Source organism: Onychomys torridus, chromosome 2 (assembly GCF_903995425.1).
Source record: "Onychomys torridus chromosome 2, mOncTor1.1, whole genome shotgun sequence".
Lineage (NCBI taxonomy): Eukaryota > Metazoa > Chordata > Mammalia > Rodentia > Cricetidae > Onychomys > Onychomys torridus.
Genome location: NC_050444.1, coordinates 130,962,822 through 130,988,873, shown reverse-complemented (window position 1 = coordinate 130,988,873; position 26,052 = coordinate 130,962,822). Strand labels below are relative to the sequence as shown.

Genomic DNA, 26,052 nt, shown 5'->3' with positions numbered 1-26,052 from the left:
GAATTCTAATTGGACTTAATAATAACCCAGAGTCAGCTATTGGGATAAATGCTGAAAGATAAGAGAAGTGAAGAAGTAGCCAAAGTCCCCTCTTACGTCCATGATGACTCGGACTGCAAAGGGAGCCAACCTTCTATCTCTACCCACCTTATATTCCTCTCTCCACCCAGCCATATCACTTCCTGTTTCCTGTCTATATAGACCGCCTACCTCTATGGTTAACTAATAGCTTGTTCCACCCTTTGATCTTCAGGCCAGCTTTATTTGGTAGAGCACAAACAAAATATCACTACAAGCTTAGGCTTGTCCCACTAGCTCTTATGACTTAAATAAACCCATTTCTATTAATCTACATTCTGCCAAATGGCTCTTTTCTCTCCTCCATTTTGTACTTGTGACTAGCTTCATTCACTCCATGTCTTGATGGCACACCTAGTTTTGTCTCCTGAGTTTTCTCTCTGCCTAGAAGTCCTGCCTAACTATTGGATGTTCAGCTTTTTATTAAACTAATCACAATGACACATCTTTACACACTACAAATATCTTGCAACAAAACAGCATTGGATCCTCTGGAGCTGGTGTTACAGGAAAGGGGCCAGCCTCCTTGTGGAAGCCCAGGTCCCACCTTTTGAAGGGTTCTTAGGTGGAGGAAAGAGGAATTAAGAAATGATAGATGGAAAGTGATATCTAGCTGACAAGAAGAAAGAAACACAGGATAACTTCAGAAGGTCCTGGATCAATACGCAAAAGCCCTGAGGCTTTATTCAAAAGGGCTTTTTATAACATGCCAAAGGGAAAGGCAGATGACCTCCCCCTTGCAAGATCAAAGCATACTGTACAGCCAAATGTAGACCCTTCCAAACACCTGCTAAACATGCCCGTGACCAAATCATCTCCTTATGCAGCCCTGCTGGGTAAAGCAAGCTCAGATTCTCTGACCCTGAGTAAGTTCTCACTAAGGAACTTCTGTAAACTCCCGCATCTCCTGATACAGGTGCTGGGAATCAAACCCAGGTCCTTTACAGGTGCACCAAGTAGTCTTAACTATGCCACCATCTCTCTAGCCCTGCCCTAGTTTATTTTCTATTACCATGATAAAAACATAACCAAAGGCAACCCAGGGAGGAAAGGGCAGGGAATTTATTTGGATTACAAATTCCAGTAACAGTCCATTGTGAAAGAGAGTCAGGGCAGGGACTCAAGGTAAGAACAGAAACAGAGACCATGGAGGGGAGCTGCTTACTGACTTGCTCTTCATGGCTTGCTCAGCCTGCTTTCTTACACAGCTCAGGACAACTTTCCCAGGGGCGGCACTGGGATGTGCTGGATCAGCTCATCTCAATCATTAATCAGGAAAATGCTCCACAAACTGGTTTGCAGGCCAGTCTGATGGAGGCAATTCTTCAGTTGAGGCTTCCTCTTTCCAGATGACTCCAGCTTGTGTCAAACTGACAAAAACAAAAAACTGATCAGTGAAATCTCCTGGAATAATACACATTTATCTTGTACTTCCTGTGGGTTACAGGGTCACCCCTGGCTTTGCCGCATTCTCTGTCTCAGGATCTTGCCAGGCTCCCTTTGAAGTAATGGTTGGGCTTTGTTCTCACTTGGAGTCATACTCTCAATATTGGCAGAATTAACTTCTTCCTGGGTACAGGACTGAGCAAGCAGTTCAAGAGTTCAAAGAAGCTGGGCGGTGGTGGCACATGCCTTTAATTCCGGCAGAGGCAGGTGGATCTCTGTGAGTTTGAGGCTAGCCTGGCCTACAAAGGCTCAAAGCTGCACAAAGAAACCGTCTCGAAAAACAAACAAACAAAAAGTTCAAAGACTGCTTTAAAAGTCTGTTTTTGTTTTTGTTTGTTTTTTTGGGCTGCTGGGCAAGGGGCTGTTCTAATCTCCTGCAGGTTGTCTTGCTATTTCCTGCTACGTGGACCTTTCCATAAGCAATGTGAAAGATGAGTTTTGTACCTAGGCAAGATGGCACAGGCCTCTAATGGAAACACTTGGGAGGAAGAGAAAAGAGAATGGGTTGCATACTGTGCCCTGCCTTATAAAGGGCATTTTCATCTTTAAGGCCATTGTGAGTTTGAGAGTGAGACTTTTACCAAGATACCATCTTATATGATGTAACATAATTATGGAACTGATGCTATTCTATTTAATTCATCAGAAACATGTCAAAGGGTGGGAATTACACAAAGGTGTAAATCCTGGGTGAGGGGTGATCACAAGCACAACTTTAGTGTCCGTCTGTCACCTCCAGCTGTCCCATTCCTCAGAGTGGAAGATGAACAAGTAGGATGAGCTCTGGTCTGCTGAGTCATCTTTGTAGAGATGAAATGGCCTAAGCCCAGAGGAATTTGTTTAGAAGGGACCTCAGAATCAAACAGAGGTTGGAGAAACAGCCTTATGGAATATCAGCAACCAATTCGGGATACTGTTTTTTTTTTTCTCCTACCACCAGACATTGGATTACACTGCTTTGCAGGGTGTATAGTAATTCATTTTTGTTGCATTTTTTGTTCTTTTTTATTAAGAAATTCTATTCATTTTACATACCAACCACAGATCCCTTTCTCCCTCTTCCTGCTGCCCAGCCTTCCCCTCAACCCAACCCCCATTCCCATGTCCTCCATGGCAAGGCCTCCCATGGGGAGTCAGCAGAGACTGGTACATTCAGTTGAGGCAGGTCCAAGCCCCTCCCCTGCACCAAGGCTGTGTGAGGTTTTCCACTATAGGCACTAGGCTCCAAAAAGCAGGCTCATGCACCAGGGCCGGATCCTGATCCCATTGCTAGGGGGCCCCTTAAGCAGGTGAAGCTACACAACTGTCTTGCCTATGCAGAGGGCCTAGTCCAGTCCCATGGAGGCTCCACTTTATTTTGAGAATGTTTTGTGTTTCTCTTGAATTCTCTTGACACACTCTGTTTATGTAGTTCTGGGATCAACATCAGGGCTTTGTGTATTCTGGACAAACATGCTATATTCCCAGCCCCCAAATAAAAACATTTTTTTTTAAAGCTCCTAAGGATTAAACTTGAGACCTTGTGCATGATAGCCAAGCACTCTAGCATTGAGCTATATCTCCAGACCCCAGGGAAAGGAATTTCAATCTTCTCTTGTATGACCACTCCAGATTTAGCATGTGTTTCTGTTGTTTGTAAGCAAGCATGTGCAGGCCCTATAACTATAAATAGTGGTCACAGTATGAGCTAATGGAAATAGAGGTAGGCAGAAACTGGATTTTGGATGATGGCCTTGCCTTTTTAGACAGTATACACTTCATCTTGAGATTTATTTTACTATTCTAAGCAAGAAAGTATTATGAAGATTCTTATAAAGGTCTTTGGGAAGATGGTCCTAAGAGAATAAAACTTGATGCAGGGGGACTAGTTGACAGACTTTCCCAGTGGAACAGGTAAAACTGGATATGAGTTAGTGTCAATGGGATGGAAAGAGAAGGTCGCCTGGAGAGACAGTGGGGTTACAGAGCAACAAGCCTTTTTCATTATTAGACATGAGAGAATGATGAGAAAGGAGCCAGGATGGCTTTCTGTTTCTAAGTGAGGTAACTGGATGGATGGGGAGGAGATGGGACAGAGAAAGCAGAAGTAAGCTCCGTGAATCATCCAACACACTGGTTGTGTTTGTGGGTTTGAGTCCTCTTTGCCCTGTAACTCGGCCTGTTCTCTCAACTGTAAAATGGAAACTACTGACCTCTTCTTGTGTATATTAATTGAATGGAGTGTCTGGAACCCACTAAGCGCCATTGTGCTATCCATTATTACTACTCAGAAAGGATTCAGGGAGGAGGCCCATGACAAATGGAAGAAACAGGCAGGAAAGGTTTCTGGGAATTGAACTCTGGTTAGGTCAAAGAGGAAAAACAGCGTTGTGGCAGACCAGCTGAAGCCAGAAGGAGGCCAGGCATGGCTGAGCTGTCTGTCTGCCACGTGTTGTTAAGCAGATGAGTCATTGGAAGGGGCAGGTCAGGCTGCCCAGGCCGCAGCAGCGGGCTGGACTGTGGCAACAAGATGACTTCATTGTCAGTGGGAAGCCCATATCTTCCGGAAGCCTTTTTAGTCCTGCACCTCGAAGGAATCCACCACTTCTTTTACAGGACGTTAGACACTGTCTGGAAGGGTCAAAGAGAGTGTAAACAGGGCAGAGGGAGGGCCGAGCCTTGGACTTCTCTGTAATGTGACTACTGGTCTGCCGGTGACCGGGTTCGTTTCCCTCCATCTCACTTGCCTGCGAGGAGTGAGGTGCGAAGCAGGCGAGCATCTGAGGGTCAACAGTGTGCTGGGCTCGCCCCTCCCGTTGGAAGTCATGTTCAGATCCCCGGCCTGGAGAGCGCGCGGTTCCGCAGGCACTCGGCCGCAGGGGTGAATGGAAGAATCAATGGGCTTCCCGCAGCCGCCGCGGACGCACCGGGAGCCCCGCCCCCTTCCGCTTCAGACCGCGCGGCGCGGCCGCGGGCGGGTCTTCGCGACCGTTCGCTGGCGCGTGCGCGGCAGGCCGCGCGCGGAGGGCGGCCGGCGGGCTGGCCGTGCGCGCGCGCGAGGGGCGGGGCGGGCCGGCGGGCTGGCGGGCCGGCGGCTGGCTGCGGAGCCCGCAGCGGCGGCGGCGGGTGGCCGGCCGAGCGTGTGCCGGGCGTGGAGGGCGCGGCGGTGGCTATGCTGCCTCCGTGAGGCGCGCCGGGAAGGTCTCGGCGCCTGAGCCCACAGGAAGCGCGGAGACGCCGCGGGCCGGGCCGGGTGCGGGTGGCTTCGAGCGCCCGCCGGGCCATGGTGGCCGTGGACCGGGCTTGCCGCGGCAGCGCTGCGGCCCGGGGCCGAGCCAGGCCGGCGCAGTCGCGGTGCTGACGCCCGCGGGGCCCAGACGCGGAGATGAAGCGGAGTCGCTGCCGCGAGCGGCCGCAGCCGCCGCCCGCCCGCCGGGAGGATGCGGCTCCGCGGGCGGCCGAGTTGCCCCAGCCGCAGCCCTTGCCCTCGCGCCGGCGAGCGCCGCCCGGGAGGCAGCGACTGGAGGAGCGGAGCGGGCCCGCGGGGCCCGACGGCAGGGAGCAGGTAAGGCGGGCTGGGGTCGGCGGGCCAGGGTGGGCGCTGTGGGGGAGGGGACCTCGCGGGAGGGCTGCGGCGGTGAGGGGTGGGGACTGCTGAGTCGGTTGGGAGGAGTGGGAGGTCTGGGCCGGCTGAGGAAAGGGGAGTGGAGGGATGAAGGTGGGGGCCCGGGGTTGCGAGTGGACTTGGGGAAGGGCGGGCTGGAGGAATGAATAAAATGGTTCTTCGCGGCGTTTGTCGTCTTGGGTCTGGATGGAGAGAAGGGGTGCTGGATGTAGACGGGGTGAATGGGCAGCAAAGAGTAGGCTTATTAAGTGGAGTGAGCTAGAGGAGTGAATAGTTTAAGGGAGGAATGCCAGTCTGAGAGTGTTGACTGTTTCTTAGAGTTTGTCCCCACACTTACAAAAACGGCATTCCTAGGCATTTTGATTTGGTGATCATTATACTTTTACAGGCAGGTAGGTATTCAGAATCGTTAACATTCGCCTCAGTAGCCATCTCCTTAACGACAAACCACTTGAAAAAATAGCTGCCTGTGTGCAGTCTCTGCCTTCTAGTTTAGCCTTCATGGGAAAATAGATAGAAATGTGAAAGTGCTCGTGAGATTTCCCAATGGACTGGATGTGTTTATATACTTTATTAGACAACAGTAGGTGTATTTATGAGTAGGGACTAAAGGTCAGCAAAGTTTGTCAGAAAGGATAAACTGCCATTCACAGCGGTAGAAGTTCAGTGAAAGGAGATTGGCAAGAAGGGACATTGGAGAATCCTTGATTTTGGTGGATTTGTAGAAAAGTGTTCTGTAGTAATGAACTCCAGGGACAGCATTGCTTTTGTACAGCTCTGCTTCAGACCCCAGTTGAGATCCCATCCTTGAGTCTCTGGAGTCCTGGGTCTCATGTCTCTTGCCCCTCATATAAAATAAGCGTCCTTTGGCGTCATTATATACTTTGAGTGATACTGTGTCAGCCTATGGTTTTTAAACCCCCCACTTTGTTTCCCCGCTTTTTATTCTCCGAGTCTTGGAGCTTTGCCAGGGCTTCTAGACTGCTGACTTCTAGTACCCATTCAAAACTTTTGAAATGTGTTTCCTCTTCTGACTTAGTTTACCTGATGCAGTTGACCTTATTGTATGCTTCAGTGACTTGCCCAAGGCTACTTGATCTCTCCCTCTTTTTAAAAAATTTTTATTTTATGTGCATTGGTGTTTTGCCTATATGTATATCTGTGTGAGAGTGTCAGATCTTGGAGTTACAGACAGTTGTTAGCTGCCATGTGGATGCTGGGGATTGAACCTAGGTCCTCTGGATGAGTAGACAGTGCCCTTAACCATTGAGCCATCTCTTCAGCCCCCATTTTTTTAAAAATAAATTTTAATGATTTAATTTTAGTTTTTATGTGTATTGGCATTTTGTCTTCATTTATTTTTGTGTGAAGGTGTCAGATTACCTGAAATTGGAGCTATAGACAGTTGTGAGCTGCCATGTGGGTCAGCAGGCAGAAGCTGAGCCATATCTCCAGTCCCAATTCCCCTCTTTAAAAAAGATTTTACCAAATAAACAAACAAACAAAAAAACAAGACAAAAAACCAAAAAAACCAAAAACCAAAAAACAACTGGGCAGTGGTGGCACACGCCTTTAATCCCAGCACTGGGAGGCAGAGCCAGGCAGATCCCTGTGAGTTCTAGGCCACCCTATTTTACAGAGTGAGATCCAGGACAAGCTCCAAAACTACACAGAGAAACCCTGTCTTCAAAAACCTAAATAAATAAATAAATAAATAAATAAATAAATAAATAAATACATGAATAATTTGTTAGCTGGGCGGTGGTGGGATCTCAGCACTTGGGAGGCAGTCGGATCTCTGAGTTTGAGGCCAGCCTGGTCTACACAGAGAGAGTCCTAGGACAGCCAAGGACACACAGGGAAACTGTCTCGGAAAAAAACCATTTTTTGTTTTGTTTGTAAAGATTTATTGTTTTATGTGTATGAGTGCTTAATCTGCATGTACACCTTTATGCCAGAAGAGGGCATCAGATTCCACTATATGTGGTTGTGAGCTGACATGTAACTGCTGTGAATTGAACTCAGGATCTTAGAAAGAGCAGCCAGTGCTCTTAGCCAGTGATCCATCTTGCCCCCCACCCCTTGTTTTTATTTTTTATGTATATGAGTGTGTGCTTGCTTGTACGTTAGTACATCACATAGTTTGGGAACTAGAAGAGGATGTCATACCTCTTGGAACTAGAGTTACAGACATTTGTGAGCTGCTGGTGGCTTCAGGGAACCTAAATCTAGGTCCCTTGCAAAAGCAGCAAACACTCTGAATTGCTGAACCATCTCTCCAGGCTTTCACCTCTTTTTAAACATAATTTCTATATACACCCATTCATAGCAACCACAGAGAAAGAAGTGTCTGGGGCTAGAGAGATGGCTCAGTGGTTAAGAGCACTGACTGCTCTTCCAGAGGACCCAGGTTCAATTCCCAGCACCCACATGGCGGCTCACAACTGTCTGTAATTCTAGTTCTAGGGGACCTGACATTTATGGCAAAACACCAATTCACATAAAATAAAAATAAATAAAAAAAAAGAAATGTCTACCCTTCTCTGAGGCTAAATCCTTGATTCACCCTTTTGTCTGTTAAAGATCTTAGTTATGTTGTTCTCTGTCTTATAGCTCAAATAAAATAAAAACGATAATTTTCTTGAAATGTGTTATTACCTCTTTCCTAATATGCTTTATCTTGTTGCTTTACCAACCAACAACCTTGAGTTTGCATTCTGTCTCAGTTTCTTCACTTTGTATATGTAATCTTTATATTATGGTTTGTCTTGTATTCTTAAGCTTTCCCCAAACTGCCTTCGAGGTCATGATTTGGCTTGCTTTTTAAATTGAGATTTGGCTTAGTTTAGTGCAGATATCTAAGGTTCATTCAGCCTATGAATTTTTGTAGACTAATATACCCATATGTCCACTAAGATCAAGGTGGAGAACATTTCCCATTCCCAAAATGTTCACTTATTCTTTCTTCTACTTACTACCTTTCTTCAAAGTTAACCAGACTTCCCACCCCTAGCACCATAGATTGCTTTTTAGCTAATACCTCATATAAATAAAAAACATGAAGTTTGTAGTTTTTGGTACTGAATTATTTTATTGAAATAATTTCTGTATATCTCTTCTGTGTTAGTTCTATAGAAATATTTTGCTTTTTCATTGTTGTATAATTTTCCACAGAGTAGCCATACTAACACTTATTTTGCAACTTAAAATAGGGTGTGGATATTTGTGAAAAGTCTCATTGTGAAAGAGTTACAAAGAGAATTCTGTGAATGGCTCAGAGAACCTTTTTATATAATTAAATTCATAGTTTTTCCTTAATCTTTATCTTCTCAAGCTATGTGACTATTTGCTACTGTTGACCATGTGCTCTACACTCATACTCATCCCATTGCTGTTTCTTTGACTCTCTCCTGTTTTTTTCTTCCTGTTCTTAAAACAATCCTTGGCTCTTACCTTGTTTCTTTATTGCACTCCATTCTGTAGCAAGCTCTTACATGGGAAGTGCTTGGATGTAGAACAAAGGTCTGTAGTCTTTCATTCATTCATGATTGTGTTATAGAACCTCCTGGCAGAGTCATTGGAGTCTTTAGGCTTGCCTTTTTTAGATCTGCATTGCCAACTTTGTGCTTAATGTTTCAACTAAGACTCAATGTATATGTTTTTTGTTTTGGTCTTTTAAGATAGGGTTTCTCTGTGTATTCCTGGTTGTCTGGAACTTGCTCTGTTTACCAGGCTGGCCTCAGACTCACAGAGATCTTCCTGCCTCTGCCTCTGGAGTGCTGAGATTAAAGGCACTTTCTTCCTTTTTAAAGATTTTATTTCATTTTTAAAATTCTTTGTATATGGGAGTGCAGGTGCCCATCAAGGTCAGAGAGGCTGTTGGATTCCCCAGAACTGGAGTTAAAGGCAATTGTGAACCACATGTAGTGAGTACTGGGAATTCAATTCAGGTCATCAGGAAGAGCCAAAAGCACTGTTAATAGCTGAGCCATTTTTCCAGCCCACACTTTGTTTTTTGAGACAGGATCTCTCATTACCCTAGAGCTCACCAAGTAGGCAAATGCTGGCCAGTGAGCCCTGGAGATGTGCCTGGCTTTTTTTTTTAAAAAAAAACAAAAACAGAACAAGGCCTCACTTGTGGCCCTGGTTGGCCTGGAACTGACTGCAGACCAGAATGGATTCAAACACACAGGGATCTGTCTGTGCCTTTGCCTCCTAAGTGTTAGGATTAAAGGTGTGTGCCATCATGCTGGTCCTTTTCATTTTGCTTAAGAAATATAATTTAGGGGCTGGAGAGATGGCTCAGAGGTTGGGAGCACTGACTGCTCTTCCAGAGGTCCTGAGTTCAGTTCCCAGCAACCACATGGTGGCTCACAACCATCTGTAATGAGATCTTGTGCCTTCTTCTGGCCTACAGTCATACATGCTGTATACATAATAAATAAATAAATCTTTAAAAAAAAAAAGAAAAGTAATATAATTTAGTCACACCTTTAATCCCAGCACTTGGGAGGCAGAGGCAGGTGGAATCTCTGTGAATTGGAGGTCAGCCTGGTTTACAGAGTAAGTTCCAGGATAGGCTCCAAAAGCCACACAGAGAAACCCTGTCTCAAGAAACAAAAACAAAAACAAACAAACAAAAAAGAACTATAATTTATTTATTGTATGTGTATATGCGTGTACTCACCACAGTGTGTTACTGTGCGTGTGCCATAATTTGTTGTAAGTGGAGGTCAGAGGTCAACTTGTAGGAGTTGGTTCTCTCCTTCTACCAGGTATCTATCTCTTGGTGCTCAAAGTCAGACTGTCAGGCTCAGCATCAAGTGCTGTAACCCACTGACCATCTCACTAGTCTTTGTGTTAACATTTTTTATTTTTATAATTTGATAGTGACTGTGAAACTTTAGAGTTTGAAAAGACAAGAATTTCAGGTATGTTAAGAGGCTAGGTGGATCCTTTGCATTAATGTAATAAATGACACCTTTCCCCTATCTCCCCCCAACAGGGTCTCATTTAGCCTAGGCTGGCCTTGGAACTCTGTAGTTAGCTGAGGCTGATTTTTCTTTTTTTCTTTTCTTTTTTGGCTTTTTTGAGACAGTGTTTCTCTGTGTAGCCCTGACTGCCTTGGAACTCGCTCTGTAGACTCACCTCAAACTCTCAGAGATCACCTGCCTCTTGCCTCCAGAGTGCTGGGATCAAAGACACGTACATGACCATGCCCAGCTAGCTGAGACTGATTTTTGAACTGATTCTCCTGTCTCTGTCACCTAAATGCTGGACAAATGACTTTTTGTGAGTAGTCAGATGTCATGAAATGCCTGTGGAGGTTGAAGATACTTTTGAGTGTTTTGTCCTTGCCTTCTGCTTTGTTTGAGATAGGGTCTGTTAGTTGTTTTCCTGCTTCTTAAGTCTTAGTCATTGTTCTTTGCTGTGACTAGAAAGCGTGACCACAGGAACTACTATAAAAGAAAGCATTTAATCTGGGGCTTGCTTACAGTTTCAGAGGTTCGTTATCATCATGGCAGGCAGCATGTGCTGAACAGTTTCTGAGAGAGAGAGAGACAGAGACAGAGAGAGAGACAGAGAGACAGAGAGAGACAGATAGACAGACAGACAGACCGACCTTGAGACATCAAAACTTACCCCCAGTGACACACTTCCTCTAACATGGCCACACCTACTCCAACAAAGCCACACCTATATGGACCTATGGGAGCCGTTCTTATTCAAACCACTGCACTGCCCCATTAGCTTCTGGTGATTCTGTCCTTCATCTAGTAAGAATACTGGGGTTACAGACACTTGTCCTAAGTGTCCAGCTTTTCTACAGGTTCTGAGAATTTGAACTCAAGTCTTTACACTTGCACAAGAACTATGCTACTGTTTCCATTGGCAGAGTCTCCTTTTTCTAGTTTACTCTGGTTTTATTGGAATTACTGTTGTTGCTTTGCTTTAGAGATAAAAGCACATCTCTTGCCTAAGTAGAATTTGGCTTCATCTCAGTCATAAACACCTTTGGTTTTGAAAAGAGCCTTTTTTGATTTTGACTGTGTAGAGAGACTGCCACAAAAGACAAAAGAAAAGGGAAAAAAATTACACAATTTCATACGTGTATATTATACTTTCTGGCTACTCACTCCTCACCCATTCTCAGTTCCCTACCAGACTCCCCCATCCTGCACTTTTCCCAGATTCATGACTTCTAGTTTTGTTTTGTAACTTATTTAGTTTAACCAGGGTTGTGTTACAACTTGAGCTTTTATATTTCTCAACCTTATATACTTTACATCTCTTATGTAAGTTTTTTTTTCTGAATTGGGTAACAAGAAAAACTGTAAGAAATAACTGTCTAGTCTTCAACCCCATCAGAGACCTGAAGAGGATATAATATTACTTGAATAAAAGAGAAGTGCACAGCAGGCAACTTCCAAAACTATGGAAATGACAGAGACAGCTGGCTGCCTGGACAGTCACCCAAGATGCATCGAAGGTGCATCCATCTTCGGCCTACAGGCCTAGAATATCTGACAGACCATTCTTTGAAGCAGGAATTTTGAAGGACTGTCCTACCTTGTCTTGGCAAAGTTCGGCCATTGTCCTTTTTTGTGTCCTGCTTGTCCAATTTGGACAGCATACTGTCAGCAGTAGAGGCAAGGGTAGTTTCTTGCCCAGTAGCATTGCCCCATAGAAAGCAAACTCTATATGGAGGTTCTTGAATGCCCATCATCCTTTTTTGAAGTAAATTGGTGCTACGAGGAGCAGATGTATCTTACTGTCTTGAAAAGCCCTATGTTACCAAAACATTTTAAATGCCATATTCTGTAGGTCTTTGAAGTGTTTGAAGATCACCTATCTTTCTTAAATATAAATGTTTTAACTTTGAAAACATACCTAATATGACTATAAATTTGATTGTTATAGATGACTATTAACTTAATAACTATGTAATTCTTTATTCTAAATAGCTTTCAAGGACTAAAACTACATTTTTAAATGAGCTGCATAGGTACAATACCTTAAACAAGGGTAGAAACATGTACACAGTATAACAAAAGTACCTTAAATTTGTATCACTATACAAAAAATCTGTAAAAGTGCAAAATATTTGAAACTAGTAGTTATTTTTTAGTTTAAAAGTAGATTCACTAATCTGCTTTTTTATCCTATCATTTCTGTGTTCCCTTTTTCTTTTCAGAAAAAGATCCTTGAATTTAATCTCCTTTGCTTAGTTTCTTCCCTGATCATGACCAGTAACAACTTGTAACTAATCCACCAAATGACCAAAAACTTCCCACCCCACCTCTTGGGAATATGGACATTGTCTGCCTCCTGCTATCTAGGGGCAATGGCATATTTTAGGGACCCTGAGAAAATTGGGATAATAGTCAAGTCCTGGGAGAGGTAGCTGTAATATTTTTGTTTAGTCTCTATGTGGTGGGAAAGTGTAGAGCTTATCTGATGTCCTGGTTGAAGTATTCTGTGAGGCTGGACCATCTCAGCTAGTAGCTTTGAAGTTGTTCTGGATGCAGATTTTGAGGAAACTGCAACAAAGACATTCTGAGAGGTTGGATCACCTGGCCTACTTGTCTTCATTTGTGTCTGGTCCGTTTGTTCTAAAAACACAAACTTTTTTTTTTTTTTTTTTTTTTTTTTCCTGAGACAGGGTTTCTGTGTGTAGTTTTGGTGCCTGTCCTGGATCTCACTCTAGACTAGACTGGCCTCGAACTCACAGAGATCCATCTGGCTCTGCCTCCTGAGTTTAGCCGCTGGCTAAACTTTTAAAGGTAAACACATATCTGTGTTAACACAAGTATGGAATATGCAGTGTGAACAAGTCATCTATAGATGATTTTCTGTTTTATGTTTGAACAGGTAAAAGGCATCTGTCAACTTTATAAGTCCATTTAGACTGTAACCAAACTGTAATATAATATAAATTTCTATCCATGTTATATGAAAGGATGGCATGTATTATTAAGTCATGAGGACTCTGTAGTCAACAAGATTTTTCATGTCTCATCTAGTCTCAGAGCTGTTCCCATGTAGAGGAATCAGTATATACATCATCTGACTTGTAGTTTTTCTTGTTTTTTTTTTTCTTGTTTTTTTTTTTTTTTTTTTTCTTTTCTTTATGTCTGTAGTCAAGATTTTCAGGAAGTTTTGCCCAATCAAATCTAGTCCATGCTGCTGTAGGCATTTCTATCTAGTCTCTGGCCACCGAGTGGTACACTGCCTGCTGCTCATAAAACCCAGTCAAGTTCTCAGTAGCAGGGCCTCTTAAAAGAGCTGCACCTCTGTACACTGTGAGCATGGAGACTACTGGGAAGTCCCCCAATCTCCAGCTTTTTCAGGCCTTAGGTGGACTTACGTGCCAGACATTGGGCACCAATTGTAGCAGTACTTTCTTGTCATGACCACCACCCTGCAAATATTGACACATAGACATATTAATTATGAAAGCTTGGCTGTTAGCTTAAGCTTGTCCTACTAGCTATTACAACTTAATCTGTTTTTGTTAATCTATGTTTTTCTACATGACTCAGTTACCTCTACTTTGTACTGTATTTCCAACTTCTTCAGTGTCTTGCTGGTATAATCTGCACACCTAGATTCCTCCTCCTCTTCTCTCTCCCAGGAACTCTTACCTATCCTCTCCTGCCTAGCTATTGGCTGTTCAGCTTTTTATTACACCAATTGCAGCAATACATCTTCTCACAGTGTATATATGTCCCACAACAGTTAATTTGTGTTACTTCATTTCTGTTAATTTATCTTTCTTGGGACCAGCTTTCAATTTGCCTTAAAGTCACTGGCTGGGGTTGGGGATTTAGCTCAGTGGTAGAGTGCTTGCCTAGCTAGTGCAAGGCCCTGGGTTCGATCCTCAGCTCCACATTAAAAAAAAAAAAAAGTCACTGGCACAGAAATCATGATAAAAGGATAAAACATACTGTTTTCTGTTACATTCCACACCACGACCCTTTATACCACTACCACCACCACCAAAAACAATGGCTTGTCTGTAGGATAAAACAATATACATTTTTCTGTGATTTCAAGAGTAGCCTAGTCTACAGAGAGAGTTCCAGGACAGCCAGAGCTACCTTGTCTCAAAATAACAAAACAAAACAAAAAACCACCCCAAACAAAACAAAATCAACCACCAAAAACCTAATAATAAATTTAAAATTTATTTACAAATCAATCAGCTTGTATACATATTTAGTACATCCTTTGCCTTCCTTTTGCTGTTCCTACTTATCTAGGGCCAATCTTAGAGTTTTGTTCTTGCAAAGTTGGAGGCATTATATAATACTTGACTTTAAAATATTCTAGAAAGTCAGCTGAAGCGATGGTGGTTAAGAGTGTTTAGTCTTGTAGAAGATCCTGGTTTGATTCCCAGCACTCACAGGTTGGCTCACAAGCATTCACAACTCTAGTTCCTGGGAACCTGATGCCCTCTCTGGCCTCCACAAGCCATTTGCACACACCTGGTACACATACATATGTGCAAGCAAAAATACTCATTACATAAACTGAAAAATAAATCTAAAAGAATAATAATTAGGCTGGGTGGTGGTGGCGGCGGTGCACGCCTGTAATCCCAGCACTTGGGAGGCAGAGGCAGGTGGATCTCTGAGTTCGAGGCCAGCCTGGTCTACAGAGTTAGTCCAGGTCAGGCTCCAAAGCTACAGAGAAACCCTGTCTCGAAAAACAAAACCAAACTGAACCGAACCGAACCGAACCAGAATAATAATTAAAAAACTCTAGGAAGCTATGATCAAAACATCATGGTATTGTCATAGAAATAGACATATAAATCACTAAACTAGAATAGAGAATCTAGAGCTTAAATCCAAGCATCTACAGTTAACTAATTCCATCCTCCCCCACAGGGTTTCTCTGTGTAGCCCTGGTTGTTTTGGAACTCACTCTGTAGACTGTGCAGGCCTCAAATTCAGAGATCCTCCTGCCTCTGCCTCCTAAGTTCAGGGATTGAATGCATGTGCCACTACCACCTGGTTGTACAGTTAACTGATTTTTGATGACTATGTTAAGTACATACATTGAAGAAAGGATAATCTCTTTAATAAATTGTGCTGTAATGGCTAGATATGCACATGCAGAAGGAAACGAGATCCTTTTCCTACCCCTTACTCCATACATAAAAATAAACTCAGAATGTATTAAAGAGTTAAATGTAAAACCTGAAACTACTAGAAAAATGTGCGAGTGACAGTGCACCAGGCAATGATTTTTGGATAAGATCTAAAGCTCTGGCAACAAAAGCAAAAATAGACAAATAGCTAATATAAAATTGAAAGCTCTTTACAGTAGTGGAAACACTGAAGAGACAACTTATATAATGGGAAAAGACTTTTGCTGATTATCTGACTTAGAGGTTAATATCCATAATAAGAAACTCAATTGCGAAGAAGATAACAGAAAATGGAAAGACCTCCCATGCTCACGGATAGGTAGGATTAACACAGTAAAAATGGCCATCTTACCAAAAGCAATCTACAGATTCAATGCAATCCCCATCAAAATCCTAACACAATTCTTCACATACTTGGAAAGAACATTACTCAACTTCATATGAAAAAACAAAAAACCCAGGATAGCTAAAAGAATCCTGTACAATAAAGCTACCTCTGGAGGCATCACCATCCCTGACCTCAAGCTCTACTATAGAGCTACAGTAATAAAAACAGCTTGGTACTGGTATAAAAACTGACATATGGACCAATGGAATCGAATTGAAGAACCTGACATTAATCCACACACATATGAACACCTGATTTTTGACAAAGAATCCAAAACTATATAATGGAAAAATGAAAGTATCTTCAACAAATGGTGCTGGCATAACTGGATGTCAACATGTAAAAGATTGCAAATAGGGTTGGAGATTTAGCTCAGTGGTAGAGCGCTTGCCTAGCAAGTGCAAGGCCCTGGGTTTGATCCTCAGCTCAAAAAAAAAAAAAAAAAAAGATTGCAAGTAGATCCATACCTGTCACCATGCACAAAACTCAAGTCCAAGTGGATCAAAGACCTCAACATAAATCCAATTACACTTAACTTGATAGAAGAGAAAGTAGGAAGTACTCTTGAACGCATTGGCACAGGAGATCACTTTCTAAATATAACGCCAGTAGCACACACACTGAGAGCAACAGTTAGTAAATGGGACCTCTTGAAATTGAGAAGCTTTTGTAGGGCAAAAGACACGGTCAATAAGACAAAAAGACAGCCTACAGAATGGGAATAGATCTTCACCAACCCCATATTGACAGAGGACTGGTATCCTCAAGAAACTGGACATCAAAATACTAAACAGTCCAATTAAAAAATGGGCTATAGGGTTGGGGATTTAGCTCAGTGGTAGAGTGCTTGCCTAGCAAGCGCAAGGCCCTGGGTTCGGATCCTCAGCTTCAAAAAAAAAAAGGGCTATAGAGCTAACAGAGAATTCTCAAAAGAAGACTCTCAAATGGCTGAAAGACATTTAAGGAAATGCTCAACATCTCTAGTCATCAGAGAAATGCAAGTCAAAACAACTCTGAGATACCACCTTACACATGTCAGAATAGCTATGATCAAAACCACTAATGACTGTCTATGTTGGAGAGGATGCAGAGCAAGGGGAACACTCCTTCACTGTTGGTGGGAGTGCAAACTTATACAACCACTGTGGAAATCAGTATGGCGGTTTCTTAGAAAATTGGGAACTGATCTACCTCAAAACCCAGCCATACCACTCTTGGGCATATACCCAAGGAATGCCCAATCATACCACAAAGATACATGCTCAACTATGTTCACAGCAGCATTATTTGTAATATCCAGAACCTGGAAACAACCTAGATGCCCATCAACTGAAGATTGGATTAAGAAAATGTGGTCCATATTCATAATGGAGTACTACTCAGCAGAGAAAAACAATGACATCATGAGGTTTGCAGGCAAATGGATGGAATTAGAAAATATTATCCTGAGTGAGATAATCCAGACTCAGAAGGACAAACATGGTATGTACTCACTCATAAGTGGATACTAGATATAAAGCAAAGGATAATCAGACTACAACCTACAGACCCAGGGAGGCTACCTAGCAGGAGAGACCCTAGGATGATTGTGGCTTATAATAAGTTTTGGTTTTACCTACTCACTAGGCAAGCTTTAATGAAACATTTCATTACTAGGATAAGAATTTGTACAGTATCAAGCTGATGAAAGAAATTGCTGGCTGTACTTTCAGAAGGGGAGGCTAAAATCTTTTTAGAATATGGATTAGCCTATAGAAAAATGTCTGCTGTAATCAAACAATGAAGGGGAAGATGAATAGGAAGCTCACTTACACAACTTAAGTAAAACATAGCTCTCTGAACAAATGAAGATAGGTTTCTTCTGTATCCCAGAAATTAATATTTATACATATATAATTCAGCTGTCATTTGGCTTAAAAGGGCCTGGTGGGAAATGTTATCATTTATACTATTTCCTACAGAGAAAATATTTTACTGTATAAAATAACCCTGGGCTTTTAAATTGTAACCTGTTTTTATGTTTAAAAAAAAAACAAAAAACCAAAACCAAAAACAACAACAAAAAAACACCTCAAATGCAGGATCCCAAATAATGACCAAAAATGGACAAAAGACCCGACTAGACATTTCTCAAAAGGTAACATGTAAAAGGACAGTAATTACATGAAAAAATGTTTAACATCACTAATAACAGTCAAATGAATATCAAAGTCATAGAGCACCTTCATCTTCAATAGCTGTGATAAAAGAACATGAGTACTGTGGAGCGTGTGAAGAAAAGTAAACAGACTGTTGACAGGAATGCTAATTAGTGTAGCCATTGTAGCTAATAGTATGGAGATTTTGCAAAAGGATAAATATGTTGAGAATATTGCTCAGTGGTGTTATAAATGCTTAGCATATGCTAGGTTTTGGGTACCAGAGATAAAAAACAAAACACTGAAATGAGAACCTCTATAAGCCTAGCAGTCCTATTACTGCACTGTACCTAAAGGAGGTTAAGTCTGTCTATCTAAGAGAAAGCAACTCCGTGTTTATGGTAGCTCTACTTAGAATAGCCAAGATAGGGATCAGCTTGTCTGTCAGGAGTTAAAATGGGATACATGTATATTTACACAAAGTTAAGCTGTGAAAAGATGGAACTTTATAATTGGCAATGGTTAAACCTAAAGGGCACATGGCACAGAAAGACAGTGCTGTGTGGTCTCTCACACGTTGACTTTGACAAAGCCAGTCTCATGGAAACAGAAAAGAGTGGTTACTAATGGCTAATGAAGATGGAAAGATAAGGAGAGATTGGTCAGTAGGTGCAAACTTGTAGTTGGAAATAAATTCTAGTGTTATTCCTGGGTGGTAGTGGTGGCTCATGCCTTTAATCCCAGCGCTTGGAGGCAGAGGCAGTTGGATCTCTGTGAATTGGAGGCCAGCCTGGCCTACATAAAGAGACCCTGTGATGGTTAAACGGCGCTGGTTGGTCGGTGGAAAAGTCAAGGACCACAGCAGAACCCAGTGGTACTTTTTAGGCTTTATTAGAAAGAAAGAGGGGATAGGGGGAAGCCAGGCCTGGCGGGGGAGGGAGCAGAGAGAAAGCACAGAGAGAGGGGGTGTTCCGTATCCAGTTTTTAAGGTGGGGATTGCATAACCATGTGGCGGGTGCTTGCTGAAACTAAGTTTATGTTCACTCACCAGTCTGTGTCTTCCCTAAACTTTCCCATGTCACCAAATAGCACCACCATTTCCTGTTTATTTATTAAGAACAGGTCTTAGATCTTAAGCTGTCATAGATCTTAAAAAATTTTAATTATGTGTGTGTCTGTGTGTGAGTACATACACATGAGTTCAGGTGCTTGTGGAGTTTGTCCTTTTGGACATTGAACTCCATTCCTTGGGAAGAGTAGCAAGAACTCTTTAACAGATGAACCATCTTCCCATAAATTTTGTTATTTTTGTTGATGATGCAAGGTCTCACTATGTAGCCCAGGTAGGTCAGGGATTCATTGAGTAGAGGATGGCCTTAGACACAGTTCTCCTGCTTAAACCTAGTAAGTACTGATTTGATCTGTTTGATTTCTTTCTTTCTTTCTTCTTTTTTTTTTTTTTTGAGCTGAGGATCTAATCCAGGGCCTTGTGCTTGCTAGGCAAGTGCTCTAACACTGAGCTAAATCCCCAACCCTGATTTCTTTTTGTAATCCTTTTTTTTTAATTGTATATCTGTGTATCTTAGGGTTTTATTGCTGTGAAGAAACATCATAACCACTACAACCCTTTTTTAAAAAATAAATTATATATATATATATATATATATATATATATATATATATATATATATATATATAGTGTTTTGCCTGCATATTTGCCTGCACACCAGAAGAGGGCACCAGATCTCGTTATAGATGGTTGTGAGCCACCATGTGGTTGCTGGGAATTGAACTCAGGATGTCTGGAAGAACAACCAGTGCTCTAACCTCTGAGCCATCTCTCCAGCCCCAACCACAGCAACTCTTTTTTTCCCCCCGAAGTTATTTTTCGTTAAAGAAAAAAAAAGGCTTTCCAAAGGTGACAAAGTGAACTGTAGGTCAGAAGGAAGCTGTGTGTGGGCTTATCATAAGCTCTTGCTCCAAAGCCTGGAAATGAGAACTGACTGGATCACCAGAGACACTCCTTGTTGGGGTGGGCAGAGCTACCGTTGATCAATGGCATGGTCTATATGGGCTCTTGGGCAACCCCCTTGTGTCCACTGACATGATTAACTCTATTATTCTAGGGAATGTTAAATTAAGGAATGACACAGGAAGCCGAGACAGTGGCTTATTTGGTTATTCAGTTGGATTTTGAATCACAATCAGGAAATAGTCTTTATCTGGTGCAACCATAATTTCATTTTTCTTGGATCAAATTTGAAAGGTTAGATCATTCTGGGGGTCAATTTCACGCACAGTGCTCTATGCCTTCAAGATAAAGTTGTGCATGAGGTTGGCATATTGTGTAGTAGTGGGATTGTCCATGGTGCTCTTGATAGGAATGCCTTCTGTGTTCACCATGATAATTCCCTGAACTCCTTTCTGGCTCTGAAGTCTCTTGAGTGTTTCCTCCACCTCTGCCATCTCGGACTGATCCAGCAGCTCCAAGTGTGAGACGCTCAGCGAGTGCCCCACCTTTCTCACAGCAACTCTTTTTTTTTTTTTTTTTTTAAGATTTATATATACATATATATGGGTACTTTGTCAGCATGTACATCTGCATACCAGAAGAGGGCATCAGGCAGTTGTGAGTTTCCATGTGGGAGCTGGGAATTGAACTCAGGACCTTTGGAACAACAGTGAGTGCTCATAACCACAGCAACTGTTTGGTTTTTCAAGATAGGGTCTCTCTGTAGCTTTGGAGCCTGTCCTGAACTAGTTCTGTAGACCAGGCTGGCCTCGAACTCACAGAGATCCACCTGGCTCTGCCTCTCGAGTGCTGGGATTACAGGCATACGCCACCACCGCCCGGCTCCACAGCAGCTCTTATAAAGGAAAACATTTAATTGGGGCTAGCTTACAGGTTCAGTGATTTAGTCCATTATAGTCACAGACAGAAGCATGCAGGCAGATATGGTGCTGGAGAGGAGCCGAGAGTTCTGTATCCAGATGGGTAGACAGCAGAAAGGGAGAATGACATTGGGTCTGGCTTGGGCTTCTGAAACCCCAAAGCCTGCCCCCAGTGGCACACACACTTCTTTCAGCAACGCCACACCTACTCCTAGGTCATACCACCACACTGTGTGTTTATGTATGTGTATGAGTATGCTTGTACCTCACATACATGTGGAGGTCACAGGACAAGTTTAAGAAGTTGATTCTTTCCTGCTATTTGGATTCTGAAGCTGGAACTTAGGCGTTAGGCTATATGACAAGGGCCTTTACCCATGGGGTCAAATCTGTTGGCTCTCTGATTCTATTCTTAACCTTTCATTCCATATGTCTGTTAGGTACTACATTCAGATTGAGGAAACTGCCCTACTTGTTTCCATCATTACTCTATGCTACAAGACTATAGAGTCAGGTGGTGGTGGTGCACACCTTTAATTCCAGCACTTGTGAGACAGAGGCAGGTGGATCTCTGAGTTTGAGGCTAGCCTGGCCTATGGAGTGCATTCCAGGACAGCCAAGGCTACACTGAGAGACCCTGTCTCCAACCACTCCTTCAAAAGAAGATAGAATCTTACCCTGTCTTATCTTTCGTGTAAGTTAGGATAAGTCTCCTAACTCATCTTTTAGTTCTATTCTTTTTTCAATGTTTTATTTTTATGTGTATGGGTGTTTTGCCTGCATATATGCCTGTTGTCAGAGTCTGATTCCCTGGAATTGGAGTTATAGGTGCTTGTGAGCTGCCATGTGGGTGCTGGGAATTGAACCTGAGACCACTAGTTAGTTCTCTTAACCGCTGAACCATCTCTTAAGCCCCTCTAGTTCTATTCGTTTCTTTCTTTCTTTCTTCTTCTTCTTCTTCTTTTTTTTTTTTTTTTTGGTTTTTTTGAGATAGGGTTTCTCTGTGTAGCTTTGCGCCTTTCCTGGAACTAGCTTTGTACACCAGGCTGGCCTTGAACTCACAGAGATCCACCTGGCTCTGCCTCCTGAGTGCTGGGATTAAAGGCATGTGTCACCACTGCCTGGCTCTAGTTCTATTCTTATTGGTCTCTTCCTTCTGTGATATTTTGCACATAGCAAATCATTCTGTAATTATTAATTAAGAGCTTGTCACTTTTCTACTAAAAAACCTTACAGTTGCTTCCATCACAGTTTAGATCAAAGTCCAAAGTGCTGATGACTTTGTCCTATAAGACGTTCTGTAATCTGACCCTTTGGCCCTCCTTGGCCTCATTTCTTCATTCTTAACTAGTTATAGTCACACTGGCTGCCTTGGTAGTTTTTCACTTGATGATTTTTGTACCTGGAATTCCCTTTTTCAGATGGATGTATATAGCTGTTTTTGTCATTTTGTTCATGTCTATTGAGATAATGCTTTTTAAAGAAACCTTTTTGGCGTATCCTTTCCAAAATTACTCTCATGGTCACTCCCTCATTCTCTTTGTATTTTTTTTTTCAAATTTTATTTTCTATGCATTGGTGTTTTGTCTGCATTCATGTCTGAAGATGTTGGATCCCCTGGAACTGGAGTTACATATGGTTGTGAGCTGCCATGTGGGTGCTGGGATTTGAACCCAGGTCCTTTGGAAGAGCAGCCAGTGCTTTTAATTGCTGAGCTATCTCTCCATCCCATTAGTTGATTTTTATATCTCCTATTGATATTATTGTCATATTTTTGGTATTTGTTGTTTTTCTTCCACATTAGAACATTTGCCTCTTGAAGGTAGTAATTCGTGTCTGATTTTCTGACTTCCAGATCTCAATGCTTTTTGAATTCTGTCTTTTTTACAGAAGGTAATAGATTCTCTGCTGGTGAGATAGCTGAATGGGTATAGGTAGGTGCTTATTGTGCAAGCCTGGTGACCACAGTTAGATAACTGGAGTTAGTATAAAAAACATGTCTGTAAATTCTAGCACCTCAATGGGCAAGGTGAGAGGTGGAAATAGAATGAACCAGAAGCTCATCTGTTTAGCTTGAAGTATAAAGTGCAGCAAAAACAGTAAGAGGGACCTGCTTTAAAGAAAAGGAAGGAGAGAACCAATTCTTGAAAGTTTACTTTGAGTTCCACACATGCACTATGGCAAGAGTGTACCTGCACTTGAAATGGAGGCTTTAATGTATACATTTTCCCTTCAGGGAAATGTACAGGTATCTTACAGCCAGGTAAGCAGCAGTCACCACTGCATGCCTTTATGGCCAGCACTCAGGAGGCAGAGGCAGGAGGATCTCTGTGAGTTGGAGGCCAGCCTGGTCTACAAAGTGAGTTCCACGTCCACGACAGCCAGGACTTTTACACAGAGAAACTCTGTCTCAAAAAACAAAACAAAAGATTAAAAAAAAAAAAAGAAGAAAGAAAGAAAGAAAGAAAGAAAGAAACTGTCTTAGGCTGGGTGGTTATGATACACACCTTTAATCCCAGCACTCAGGAGGCAGAAGCAGAAGAATAGTTTGAGGTCAGCCAGGGCTACACAGAGAAGAAAAAAAGAAAAGAGAAAGTGTAAATGAAGTTTTCCTGTGTCCCACTGGGGGTCCCCACAGCTGTCTAGTCCCAAGTAAGTACACAGAGGCTTATATACAAATTGAATGGCCTATGGCTCAGGCTTCTTGTTAGCTAGCTCTTTCATCTTAAATTAACCTATTTCTGTTAATCTGTATGTTGCCGCATGGTCGTGGCGTTATTGGTCTGCTGGCATCATGTTGTTCCTTGGACAGCTTGCATCTCTCCTTACTCTATCTACCCTTCTTTGTCTCCATCTTCAGTTTGAATGTACCACCTAACCTTATTCTGCCTCACCATTGGCCAAACAGCTTTATTTATCAACCAATGAGAACAACACATATTTACAGTGTACAGAAAGACATCCCATAGTAAGCAAGAAAGAAATTGTCATAGAATAGACTATATCTCCCTTGGTTTAAGAATATAATTAAGATTAAAGCTCTAGTGGCCCTCATTTCTAAATTCTGAGGTAATATCTCTGCTGTCACAACTATAGTATTAGCAGTGCTCACTGAGGGAGAAATTGAGCTGTTGAAAAATCCTTTAATACTTAATTGAGTGGAGATTAATTCACTACATAGTACCTCTGCCTGTGTTTCACCAAAGCAGAGCTACTTTCTAATATTGTTAGGCTTTCTGTTAGGTATTTAGGAATGATTTATGAAGCAGAGCATTTAGATATAGTTGATAATAGTTTTTAAAGTTATTTCAAAGGAATGTTAATGTGCTTTTTTTCAGGTAAACATGGGATATTTAGTTCCTGCCTTTGACTAGTAAAATAAAGGGACATTGTTATTCTAGCTCAGGCTTTGGTCTTTATATTAGTTAGGGAACACTGGTTGCTGTAACAGATACATTCGGAATGACCTAGACTGATAACACACTTCCATTCTCTAGGTTCTTGCAGGGTCACCTGAGGAAAGTGGATGATGGGCCAGCGCGGTCACTTTCAGTTGTATTATACTTCCAGACTCAGTTACAGGCCTTTGGCTAACTGCTAGCGGGAAGAGAACATTATGTAGATGCTCAGGAGGAAGAAAAATCATATTTTCTTAACTTCTAGCTACTCTCTGCTGTGGATCTCCAACCCCAGTGTAGCCGGTGTAGAGTTTTAGTTCCCATTTATTCCTTCAGAGCCCACAGAGTTTTGAGTCACCGCCATTTTGGATATAAGAAAAGACCTTGCTCCCCAAGCCTGATAGAAAATCTGAAAAAACTTACTCCCCTTTGCTTTTGGTACAGCAGATCTTTGACTACTCCCACACTTATGAGGCCTTGATTATAATCGGTTGTTAGGCTGTGATATTATCTGTATAACAATGGAAATGATTTAGCTTATAGAAGCTGCGATGTAGCTCACTGTGTAGGGTACTTGCTTAGCATGCATGAATCCCTGGGCTCAGTCGCCAGTACTGCAAAAACCCAAATGTGATGGTGTACTGTAATCAGGAGATGGAGACAGGAGGATCAGAAGTTCAGGGTCATCTTTAGCGTTACAGAGAGTTTGAGACCAGCCTGGGAATACATGAGGGCTTATCTCAAAAAGAAAAGAGAAAAAGTGTTAACTTATCTGAAAAGTTACATAGTGCCCCTGAAGTGGGAATTTCATGTAATTTCAATATTATTCATATTGACAATATTTCATGAAGTAGTATTCTATTTGCTTTTCAACTTTTTGTTTTTGTTTTTGTTTGTTTGTTCTCTCGAGACAAGATTTCTCTGTGTGTCCCTGACGGTTCTGCAAATCTGCCTGCCTCTGCCTCCTGAGTGCTGGGATTAAAGCTGTGTGCCACCACTGCTGAGTGCTTTTTAACTTTTACATTATAAAAAATACTTTTAACTTCCTGGCTGGGTCTGACAGATGGGTGGAATTTGGTTTGACAGTCAGTCTCCCTCCCTCCCTCCTTCCCTCCCTCCCTCTCTCTCTGCTTGAAACAGGGCTGTCCCGGAACTTGCTCTGTAGACCAGGATGGCCTGCTGGGATTAAAGGTGTGCTCTACCACTGCCCAGCTGGGTTTTCTAGTCTTGATCTATGTTACTATATTCAGATTGGTTTCTTTGATCTGTAGTAATATTTTGATTCTTCCTATTTATTTATTTATTTATTTATTTATTTATTTATTTATTTATTTATTTATGGCAGGGTCTGTATAGCCCTGGCTGTATGACCAGGCTTTCCTCCAACACACAGAGATCTGCCTATCAAATGCTGGAATTAAAAGAATGTGTCACCATGTCTGGATATACTTCGAATAAAGGACAGTTTATTCTCTTAATGGCTGTTCCTTATGTTATTTCCATTCTCTTTATTATAGTGCAGCAGTAAATAATCTTATGCTTATCTATCTTTGCACATCTCAAAAGAAATACATATATTCATGTGTACTTATTATACATATATATCTATCTCACAATAAATAAATATAAATATGTACACACTACATTGTGTGTGTGTGTGTGTGTGTGTGTGTGTGTGTGTGTGTGTATGCATACCAGGCTGGTGTTGAGCTGAACAGAGATCCACCTTTCCCCTTTCCCCCTTAATACTGGGATCAAAGGTGTGAACTAACATGCCTGGCTTCCAATTTGTATTATGATCAATGATGCCTTGACAACTCTTGTTATCAATTTATTACTTTTTATTTTTTTGTAATGTGTGTATGCGTGGGGGTATATGCTTGTGAGTAAAGGCACCTATGTAGGTCAGAGGCAATTGGATCCCCCTGGAGCTAGAGTATGGGTACTTGTAG

At 42.1% G+C, this 26,052-nt stretch overlaps 1 protein-coding gene and 1 pseudogene across 10 annotated transcripts in view; one reads left to right on the top strand and one right to left on the bottom strand.

The window, feature by feature from the left end:
* The first annotated feature begins 4,577 nt into the window (after positions 1–4,577).
* Positions 4,578–26,052, top strand: part of Mast2 (microtubule associated serine/threonine kinase 2) — a 170,523-nt gene continuing 149,048 nt past the window's right edge. For 6 of the 10 annotated variants that reach the window (XM_036177732.1, XM_036177728.1, XM_036177727.1 and 3 more), the window contains exon 1: positions 4,607–5,068. In XM_036177732.1, coding sequence (XP_036033625.1) covers positions 4,944–5,068 — 125 coding nt within the window. In that variant the 5' untranslated portion in view covers positions 4,607–4,943. Of the gene's footprint in view, positions 5,069–26,052 lie in introns of all 10 variants that reach the window. The other 4 variants (XM_036177734.1, XM_036177733.1, XM_036177731.1 and 1 more) reach the window with 3 other exon arrangements.
* Positions 19,969–20,286, bottom strand: LOC118577517 (annotated as a pseudogene).